This window comes from Nicotiana tabacum, chromosome 4 (assembly GCF_000715075.1).
Source record: "Nicotiana tabacum cultivar K326 chromosome 4, ASM71507v2, whole genome shotgun sequence".
Classification (NCBI taxonomy): domain Eukaryota; kingdom Viridiplantae; phylum Streptophyta; class Magnoliopsida; order Solanales; family Solanaceae; genus Nicotiana; species Nicotiana tabacum.
In genome coordinates, this window is record NC_134083.1 from 81,730,407 (window position 1) to 81,742,247 (window position 11,841).

Here is an 11,841-nt window from a genome sequence, read left to right on the forward strand (position 1 = left end):
TTGTTTATTTGCTCTCCACAACCATGTGCATTATCCTTGTTGTTCTTAGAGCTTCACTAAGCCCGCATGAACCAAACAGACCTAACTTATGAACTTCAGATGAACTTTCTACTATTATTGATAGGGTTTAACATCATGTTTTGTCAATATGAAGTTAAAAGGTCTAAGGAAGTAGTCGTCATGTCTTGAGCTTTAGAAACAAACAAAGTTGGTAGCTTAAGCTGCTCGAATACTCTTTTAGAGGCCATAATCTGGAATATTAACTTGTGACTATGCCAATAATCTTTAAAAGTCCTGACCAGGTTAGCAGTTTGTATCTCTGTTGATAATTTGATTGCCAAACCTGTTGACATTCTTAGAAGTTCTAGCTGGGGTCATAAGTCTATAACCTTTGCTGACATCTTTGGCTAATTGCAACTGTTAGTCCATAATCCTGTTAATTCCCTTTAGAAGTAATGATTGGTAATGATATCTCTATCATAAGTTTTTAGGAAGTCAATTAGAGTGGTTAACTTGTTTCTCTATTAATACCCTCAGAGGTTGTCAATACGGACTGATAGCCTATATACATGCTAGAAATTAAGACTTGGGTTATGAATGGAATGTATCCATACTCATGTGCTTCATAGATTTAAATCATGCAACTACTTTATCCTTAAGGTGATTAATCATAAGTGATTGGTTTTCTAACTGTAGTACGTTAATACCACTGCCTCTATATGTGTTTGAAGCCTTAACCTTTAGAACTATTCAATATGTTCACTTAATGTTGGAGATATAGTTATGTAGATAAAATTGTTTGCTTTTGTGTTCCTTATGTTACTCTGTTAAGAAGGGCATACTCATGTGGTGGTGTTTTGGTGACTGATTAACATTGAAATTGCCTCATTGGCACTTAAACCTATTAAGAAGAATGAGTCGTTAGCGGTTAAGGGTATTTAGGAGTAGAGTTTGACTCTTGGTTGGGCTACTCTCCCCGGCACAAGCATTGCCCTAGGCCTTGAGACCCTTGGGAACTTTGAAGTGTCCGGGAATTCAAAGGGGGCCTTGACCTTGAGTGGGGCTCACTCCTTATCCTTTAATTCATTGATACTCGTTATTCTCTTTAGGTTTAGTGTTTAATGACAACGAAAGGTTTTAAATGTGGATCATTTGCTAAACATAGCTACCACATGAGTGTGACCTTCCTAATGTTTAGATGTTGTTGGTAACTTTCTTCTTTATTTTTGCTTGCAAGTTTTTCTTCTTCATGTATGAACGTGTATTGAGTATTATTCTCTAATGACCTTCTCTTTCTTTTTTGAACATGTATAATTGTTTGGGCCTGCTGAGTTCTTGAGGAACTCAGACTAAGTCCAGCATTGCTGTATTTCTGGAAATTCGAAGTCAGTTGTCGCCCATCCCTATTACGGCTGGGCCTGCCTCTTTGAGGCCCAAATACCATAGTCTAATATTCTCCTTTAAAATCCTTTATTATTGACTACTTCATTGCCTTAAACTTATAGCCTTGTCGCATTTTGTTGTGTTCTTGTTGTTGTTTAATCTCACATGTATATATCAGTTATATATTGGATTGAATGCTTTGCTTTATATCTTAAGTCATATAAAACTTAGGCAAGCCTTAAAGAACCTAATATTAAAAAAGTATTAGTTAGTAACTAATCCTACATTCGCTAATTATAATTTGTTCTCCTATGTTTTCGCTAACTTTTCTTGATTTTGAAGCCTAAAAGCTTAGCAAGAGACTACAACTCCTCTTTCAAAAAGAAAACCAGAACTGAATCGCAAGTTTGATCTTCAAAAGGGAAATCAAAATCATTTCGAAAATAAGGTGTCACCTCCCAAAAACAATTATTTTTCAAATGGTTTTCTTTAAGTCTAACATCTAAAATCCAAGGTATATCTTAGGCTTACTTTCATAACACCTTCATCTCATTAGAGTAATATAAACCTCCATGCCTCTTAAAAGATAAAACATTTTCTAACTTAACTTTTCTTTTCAGATGTTTTCATTCAAACATCATATATACCTTTAAGATCTTTTAAGCATGTATGCACTAAAATCATTCTTTTAAAACTACACTCTTCCCTCATAGGAATTATGCCCTAATATATGGTAAATTTTAGAACACTAGTTAAGGCATAGTACAAATAATTGATTCAAGATCTAGTCTAAGTCCTATGGAGCTACCTCAGGTAGATTTTAAGGGGTGCCTAACTCCTTCCCATTAGAAGAACAACAACCCTTACCCATAATCTCACCGGTTAGCAGGCCAATAAAGAATATAACTTCGCAGTTAAATAGGTACCCTAGTATACCTTTAAATATTAGGTGGCGACTCTCTTTCATCAACAACAGAGAAACCACAAGTTGAATCTTGTTTTGACTAGTGCAAAATAGGGTGCAACAACATGGCGACTTCGCTGGGGAAATCACACTTAGGTTCTGACCTTAGCAGACTTAGACTAAATTTGGCATTAAGATTTATTTGTACATTGCTTTAACTGTAGATAAAATTTCAATTTCATGCTTACTTGCTTTATTTGCTCTTTATACTTATACTTATTATTACTGCACTCTTATCTGTTACTGCTTTATATATACATTGTCATCATATTTCTTCCTATTGAGTCTTGGTCGTACACTATTACACACAATGTCATGCGAGGGTTGTCTTTTACATACCTCCAAACCTTCTTTTCAAAACTCTCTAGTTTTATAGAATGGCTTTGTCAGGTCAACTGACATAACTTCTCGCAGCCTTCAGTCCAACTCAAAAGTAGGAAACACTCTGCTATAGCAAGAATAGGTCATACTGCATAAACCTTAGGTGAGTCGGTCTTTGGTATCGACACACAGTTAAGAAAGCCACCCTAATGTCAACGGTCATGCACCTAACGCCATGACTTATGTGGAAAGACAAACAAACTTGACAAGACACTTAAAGATCCAAAGCAAACACTTACCAAAGACCTTTCTTTTACGCACCTCAGAAAATGGAAATCAACCAAAACTTTCCTGATAATAACATGGTGATGGGAGCGCCACACAAGTTAAAGCAGTGGTAGAAGAACATTCGCCGGGAGCATGTAGATGAGATTCAGACACATCTGAGGGCACTAAACTCTTTGCTAAACATCCGAGCAGACAGGGTGCTCACTCACCTATTGATAGAGTTCTGGGATCTGGCTAAGGTGGTTTTCATGTTTGCCGACTGTGAGTTAGTACCGACATTAGAAGAAATTACTAGTTTCATGAAGCTGCCGTTCAACGAAAGGAAGCCAATACTACCAGTTACTATGACTGGTTATAGGTTCTTAGATACTTTAGGCCTGGCCAACAGTCATGGTCTGAGAAATATTAAGGGCGGATGGGTGAGCCTCGACCAGTTGTTCGACAAGTTTGGACACTGTGAAAGCTATGAGTGGTATTCGGGAGAGTTTCAATGTAATCAAGCAACATGGGAGAGTCTCAGGCCTATCACCTTCTCACTGGCACTGTTGCGATTGTTGGTCTTCCCGCAGAGAAGGGGTCATATCAATATCAACTTATTACTCGTTGTTCTGGCAACCTTATGTTGCAACGTTCAAGCTATTTTAGTACCGATGGTGATAGCTGAGATGCTGAGGGCTTTGTCCGCATGTGCATGCGGGTATTATTTATTTAAGGGTTGTAACTTACTGCTTCATATTTGGGCTACCGAACATTTTTTCCAGCGAGAGGCCACCATTGACTACTTTGTGGGTTTTAGCAACATGATCCGCATCCACAACGAGAGGATGAGACATTGGGTCTTCCCACATGGGCAAGAAGAGTGGAGGGAAATGCTGACCAATCTGAGTGGAGAATGGATCAATTGGAAGCTATCATGGTTAGGTGGAAGAGCAATCTTAAGGACTCCTCAGAAATACTTCATTGAGCTAATTGAACTTGAGGGCATTCAACCATAGTCACCCCTGCGGGTTCTCAGACAATTCGGGATGATCTAAGATGTGTCTATATGGACAATGATAGCTCTATACAAGGATGAATATGACATACATATTCTAATCCCTAGGATAAGAAGGCTCTAAGAAGAGTGGAACGACCTGGTCACAATGCCAATGTGTCAAAACTTGTGGTGCACTCCTGAGTATTATGTCTGGATCAAATAGAAATACGAGTTGGCCCGGCCATGCAAAGAGGGTATAGCCTGGCTAGAGGATGCCGTGGCTGCTTTGCGAATTTACCATGATATCCTGCCACATTACCTTGTGACTACTTCAATGCACCGTCAAGTGGTACCAGGATCCATCGATCACATGTTGCCACCTACTGAAGACGATGACCGGGTAGTGGAGTGCATCCAAATATAGTCTAGTACAAAGCCAGAAGAGGATCCAGAGGAGGGGTCAGAGTTTAACGATGACGAGGAGGAGTTTGAAGAAGACCCGGAGGAAGATCCGGAAGAAGAACCAGAAGAAGAAGAGGAGATAGGAAATGACTCTAGGGATGGTTACTAGAAGCTGGTTGATTTCTGTCTTCTTTACCACTTTGTACCCATATCCCTAGTTTTCTTTTACTTTTCAAAAGGGCAAGTTGTTCAAGCCCATACAGTTCTATGAAACAATGATGTAATCTTTGTTCCCACTTATCTCAGTCCAAATTATCAATGAAAACAAACTTGCTTTGGATCTAAATATGTCAAGTCTAAATGTTTGTCAAATATCTACTATTTAGGCCTACCTCCGGCAATGATAGGTCCCAATGAATTCTAGGAAACTCACTAGCCTTAATGCTTGAATTAATTGCTCTGTGTGATTTCCTGCTTGTATAAATGAAGAAACTGACTCCTGTTTCTTTTTCTTTTCTTTTTTATTATTTTTTCTTTTGCTTTATTATAACCCCCAAAAGAAAAGAAAGTTAGTTTGTGTCGACCCGAAACTGGAAGAACCACCGTACAATCTAAGATCAAAGGGAAAGATGTAAGCTACATAAAACCTGACTGAACATTCTCTGGTCATACCCGACAGCCCGAGGTGATTAGGGGAGAAGGACGATACCAGGAATGATGAACACATGGCCAGGATGGCCTAGGAAATAGAGTCTCTAAGGGAGGAAGTATAGCATATCAGGGAACTAGCACATTTGGTCGTGACAACACTTCCACAACCACCTCGTTTTCCTTCTTTGGATTCAATTCCTGACCACTTTCCATCCACATCACGCCAAAACAACAACACCCCAACTTCAGTTCCTACCACTCAAATCATACCTCCAGTAACCCTCGCAAACCCACCAAATCCCCCTATCCACACTTCCTACATACCACAGTACGTTCAGACACCACAAAAACTGCCTATCACCACCAATGTAGCTCATACCCCTCCTCCTGACAGAGTCACTTTTACCACTCACCTAAACCAGCACATACATATGGCACATACCGTTAATCTTGAGCGATATGTTCCCCCTGTATATGCCATTTTTGAACCTACATTTACAACTCCTGTCACGTTCAGGGTTCCTTATGAGATTGACCAATACGCTAAAATAGAGAGAGAAGCCAGGCGTAAGGAAGATGAGTCAATATCTGAGCAGCTTCAAATCTTGAGAAAACAAATGAAGAACCTCCAAGTTGCCCGAGGAAGTGAAATTTTGGACTACGAGGATCTGTGTATCCATCCGGATGTGAATATTCCAGTAGGGTATAAGCCTCCAAAGTTTGATATCTTCGACGAGACGGGTGACCCCCACGCATATTTTAGGGCATATTGTGACAAGTTAGTCAGAGTGGGGAGGAATGAGAAGCTAAGTATGAAGTTATTTATAAGGGATCTTATGGGAGAAGCGCTCACCTGGTATACCCGATAGGATCCGCGAAACTGGAGAACTTGGCAAGATATGGCAAAGGACTTCATGAATCGCTTTCGATTCAACACAGATATCACTCCTGACAGGTTTGCACTGGTGAACCTACAAAAAAGGCCATCTGTGTCATTCCAAAAATATGCACGTCGGTGGAGGTCAAAGGCCGCCAGGGCGCAACCTCCACTAGAAGACAGTGAATTAACCAAGTATTTCATCAGAGCCCAGGAAGGGATATACTTCAAAAAAATGATGGGAATGATGGGATAGAAATTCCCCCAACTGGTCAAGATGGGAGATTTCTTAGAAGAGGGTATAAAATCTTGTAAAGTACAATCCACGGAAATACTGTAAGTGGCCAGCAATGCCATTCAATCAGGGTCAATCGGTAGCGGAAAGAAGAAGAAAGATGAGGTCTCAGCAGTCGTTCCTTACTATCAATCGAACCCACATCACGAAAACACTTCCTATTCCCCAGACAACCATTCACCACCACCCACTTATGCTCCAGTCTATAACACCCAGCCACATTATCATCTTCAACCATAATACAATCCTCATCAAGCCAACATCAACCCGAACCCACAACGACCATATGCTTATTTCCAAACCACTACTCACCAAAACCGACCCGCTTATGCATCGCGCCCTCATCCCAATTTTGAAGAGAGAAGTCCAATAAATTATACCCCGATTGATTAGCCTCTGGCCCAATTTTTCTAGAGATTGAGAAGAGCGGGATTGATATATCCAATGGAAGGAACGGTACCTGAGTATCCCTCAAAAAATTTTGATGTAACTAAAAGGTGTGTGTACCATTCCAATAAACCTGGACATGATACTAAAGATTGTTTTATGCTAAAAAATGAGATTGAAATGCTGATCAAGAGCAGAGCCATTTAGTGCACTCCGATGTCGCCCAATATAAATCGCAATCTGCAGCCAAATCATCGAAACCAGAGAGTTAGCATGATCACATCTGACGAAGAATATGACCTAAAGGGAACGATTGTCACTATAGGAAATGCAAAAGCCACCAGGATCCCTCCTCAAAGAGCTCCAATGATTACAGTACAAGTGAGACATACAGTGATAGTTCAAACTTATCAGCGACAACCAATCGTTGCTACAGGGGATGAAGAGAGTCGAGAATACAAAACTGTCCCATAGACGTATCAGCAGAAGGGGAAGGCCAAAATGATAGACTCTGTCGTAGCCCATGTTCTGACTAGGTCTGGGAGATGCTACGCTCCTGAAGATGCCAATCAAGGAAACTTGGGAAAAGAGCAAATTCAAAGAAGGAACATACCAGACCCAGAAACCGCCGAGTTTTAGAAGAGAATGTCGACCAAAGATTACTCCGTGGAGGAGCAGCTGAAGAAAACACCAGTGCAGATATCAATCATGGACTTGTTAATGAGCTCCGATAGTTATAAGGACGCCCTATTAAAAGTACTAAGTGGGGTAAGTGTACCAAGCAACACCACCAGCGAGGCACTGACTGCGACAATTAGGAAAATGGTCAGAGAAAATATGATCACTTTCAGAAGAGACGAATTTCCTATCGAAGGCACAAGTCACAACAAATCTCTTCATATCACTGTCAAATATCGAGACAAAGTGGTATCCCGAGTGCTGGTTGATGGAGGGTTAGGAGTCAATATTTGTCCGCTCTCTACCCTATGGGAGTTAGGAGTTCATTTGAGGGAAGTCAAGGAAAGCCATGTGAGGGTGAGGGCCTTTGACGGTTCGCAGAAGGATGTCATCGGAGAAATTTATTTGGCCTTGCAGAGCGGGCCAGTCGAATTTCCCATATTGTTTCAAGTAATGGATATCTCTTCTTCCTACAACTTTCTACTGGGAAAGCCTTGGATACATATGGCAGGGGCCGTCCCATCCACTTTACACCAATGCATGAAATGTGAGTGGGTATGTCAGGAGATCGTGGTCCACACAAATGGGGTCACTTCGCTTATTTGGAGCATGTTGTTCCATTCATTGAAGGGCTAGACGGAGTTTCTTTCCATGCAGTAGAAATCATGCAGACTACCAAAATGGAAGAGACTGAACAAAACTTAGGAATGTAGTCGCCGTATAGATCCATGATGGCTATGAGGGAAATGATAAAATATGGATACAGGTCAAGAACAGGGTTGGGAGCCAGGTCGGACGGGATCACAGAGCCAATTGAACCTAATGGGCAGAAAGGAAGAGCCGGCATAGGATATCAGCCTCTGGCAGGGAAATCTCATACTGGTAGCTCTAGGAGAAAGGATTTTGTACCAGAGCATGTTTCAAGTCCGGTTCAGAGTTTAGTACCAGAAGATGATATCATCAACGAATGGGAAATCTGTTCTTGAATATGATCGAAGAATGTTGTGAAGGGACTAACATCAAGACACCGACTATCAGGGATGCCAAACTAGGGGAAGAGCTGCGGAATTGGACCGCCAGTCCATCTTTGGATTGTCGGGAGTCTTAGTAGTATGGAACTGTAAAAGTTTTCTTTTGAATAGCGCACGGTCAATTAAGGCATGCAACATGTCTGTACCTTTTTATTATTTGCCTCTTTTTAACGTTTAAGACATTCCTCTTTTGATGAAATAAAAAGAATCATTTTCTCAAAATTTTGCAACCTTATTTACCGCTTCATTTATACTTAGCTTTTCTTTTCGGTAATCAAAATGCTAAAAACATGCATTCCGCGATTATGACATGTAACGAAACTGTCGAGCGCAACGACCCATATTACGAGGAGTATGACGAGAATATTTGGCCAGACAAGCTCCCATGGGAGATTGAATAGCTGGAGAGTCAGAAAAAGCCCAACCTTAAAGAAACATAAGTAATCAACCTTGGAAGTGAAGAAGACGTGAAAGAAACCAGAAGCATCATTCATTTAGAAGTCGAGCAGAAGGAAAAATTGGTGGAGCTCCTCTAACAATACATCGATGTGTTCTCATGGTCATATGATGACATGCCGGGATTAAGCACTGACATTGTCTCGTATCATCTACCCACAGATCTTACCAGACCGCCTGTCAAGAATAAACCTAGAAAATTCAAACCTAATTTAAGTCTAAGGATAAAGGAAGAAGTGACCAAGCAGATAGAGGCGAATGTGGTAAGGGTAACCAATTATCCCAGCTGGTTGGCAAATATCGTCCATTACCCAATAAAGACGAAAAGATCGGAATATGCGTGGATTACCGAGAATTAAACAAACTTAGTCTAAAGGACGATTTCCCTCTGCCAAATATCCACATCCTCATTGACAACTACGCAAAGCATGAACTGCATCCGTTTATGGATTGTTTTGCTGGGTACCACCAAATCTTGATGCACGAGGAATATGCAGAAAAAACAGCCTTCACCACACCTTGGGGAGTTTACTGCTATAGAGTCATGCCGTTCGGTTTCAAGAACGCTGACACCACCTACATGAGACCATGACAACCCTTTTTCATGACATAATTCACAAGAAGATTGAAGTGTATGTAGATGACGTCATCATCAAGTCTCAAAAGAGTTTAGAGCACTTGGACGATTTGAGGAAATTTTTCGAATGCCTATGAAGGTACAATTTGAAGTTGAACCCGACAAAGTGCACGTTCGGAGTCCTTGTTGGAAAATTATTGGGCTTCATTGTAAGAAGGAAGGGGATAGAACTGGACCCATAAACAAATCAAGGCAATTCAAGAATTGCCACCACCAAAGGGCAAAAAAGATGTAGTGAGTTTCATAGGTAGATTGAATTACATCAGTCGCTTAATAGCCCAGTCCACGGTAATCTGTGAACCCATTTTTAAGTTACTAAAAAAGGATGCTGCCACAAAATAGACAAAAGAGTGCCAGAAAGCCTTCGACAGAATCAAGGAGTATCTGTCAAATCCACCAGTGCCGGTTCCCACCGAACCCGGGAAGCCATTGTTACTATATTTGTCAGTCTTGGATAACACCTTCGGCTGTGTGTTGGGAGAGCACAATGAAACTGAGAGAAAAGAGTAGGCCATTTACTACTTAAGTAAGAAGTTCACGCCATGCGAGGTGAAGTATACTTTGATAGAACACACTTGTTGCGCTCTGACTTGGATTGCCCAGAAACTAAGGCATTATATGTCATCATACACTACGTATCTGATATCTTGACTCGACCTGCTCAAGTACATCTTCCAGAAGCCGATGACTACCGGAAAGTTAGCTAAATGTAAAATTGTCCTCGGCGAATTTGACATTTTGCACATAACACAGAAGGCTATCAAGGGGCAAGCTTTAGCCGACCACCTCGCAGAGAATTCGGTGGATGGGTATTATGAGACACTCACTACGTATTTTCTCGATGAAGAAGTATTTTTTTGTTGGAGAAGATATTGCAGAATCATACCCTGGATGGAGAATGTTCTTCGATTGAGCCGCAAGCTTCAAAGGAGTCAGAATTGGGGCAGTCTTGGTTTCGGAATCTGGATAACACTATCCAGCATCGGCAAAGATAAGATTCCCTTGTACCAATGATATGGCTGAATACGAAGTGTGCATACTTGGTATCAGAATGGTAGTCGACGTGGTAATCAAAGAACTTTTGGTCATAAGGGATTCCGATCTAATGATACACCAAGTCCAAGGGGAATGGTCTACCAAAAATGTCAAGATCCTTCCATACCTGTACTGCGTGAAAGAGTTATGCAAGAAGTTCACAAAGATTGAGTTCAAGCACGTCCCCAGGATTCAGAACGAGTTCGCTGACGCCCTTGCAACTCTATTATCTATGATTCAGCATCCAAACAAGAACTACATCAACCCTATCGAGATAGAGATCAGGGATCAACATGCCTATTGCTTCCATGTAAATGAAGAGCTAGATGGTAAACTATGGTATCACGACATCAAAAAATCCCTTGCAACCAGAGAATACTTGGAGAATGCTACTAATGGTCAAAAGCGGCCCCTCATGAGATTGGAAAACCACATTTTCCTCAATGGGGAAGTCCTGTACAGGAGGACCCCATATTTAGGTTTGTCGAGATGTGTAGACGCTGCCGAGGCAACCGGGTTATTGGAGGAAATACATGTAGGAACGTGCGGACCCCACATGAATGGGTTCATATTAGCCAAGAAGATCTTGAGAGCTGGATACTTTTGGATGACTATGGAAAACAATAGTATCCGCTATGTGCAGAAGTGTCACCAGTGCCAGATTCACGGAGATTTCATCCGAGTTCCACCGAATGTGTTGAATGTGATGGGTTCACCCTGGCCGTTCGCCGATTGGGGCATGGACGTGATTGGGCCTATAGAGCCCGCTGCATCAAATATGCATCCCTTCATCTTGGTAGTTATCGACTACTTTACTAAATGGGTCAAAACATCTACTTACAAGGCCGTCACAAAAAAGGTATTGGCAGATTTCGTCCGGAACAACATCGTCTGCAGATTTGGAATACTGGAGTCTATCATTACTGACAATGCCGCTAACCTCATGAGAGAAATTTGCGAGAAGTTCAGAATCGTCCACCGTAATACCACAGCCTACAGACCACAAATGAATGGGGCAGTCGAGGCAGCCAACAAAAATATCAAGAGGATTCTATGAAAGATAGTGGAAAATCACAGACAATGGAACGAGAAACTATCGTTCGCCTTACTGGGTTTTCGGACCACCATGAGAACATCCACTGGGGCAACGCCGTATATGCTAGTATACGACACTGAAGATGTGATACCCATAGACGTTGAAATACCATCTTTAAGGGTCATTTAAGAGGCAAAATTAGACGACGCAGAGTGGATACGGGTCAGACAGGAACAACTCATGCTCATCGATGAGAAAAACATGGATGCAGTATACCATGGACAGCTATATCAGAACAGGATCGCCAGTGCATTTAAAAAGAGTGTGAAGCCTCGCCATCTCGTATCGGGGCAGTTGGTCTTGAAGAAAATCTTTCCCCACCAAGAGGAATCCAAAGGAAAGTTTGCACCAAAATGGCAAGGTC

The 11,841-nt window shown here is 41.3% G+C and overlaps 1 protein-coding gene across 1 annotated transcript; it reads left to right on the forward strand.

Annotated features, from left to right (window-relative positions):
* Positions 1-10,361: 10,361 nt before the first annotated feature.
* On the forward strand, positions 10,362-11,438 carry LOC142180005 (uncharacterized). Its single transcript, XM_075250922.1, has one exon. The coding sequence runs from the start codon at positions 10,362-10,364 to the stop codon at positions 11,436-11,438; it is 1,077 nt and encodes a 358-aa protein (XP_075107023.1).
* The last annotated feature ends 403 nt before the right edge of the window (positions 11,439-11,841 follow it).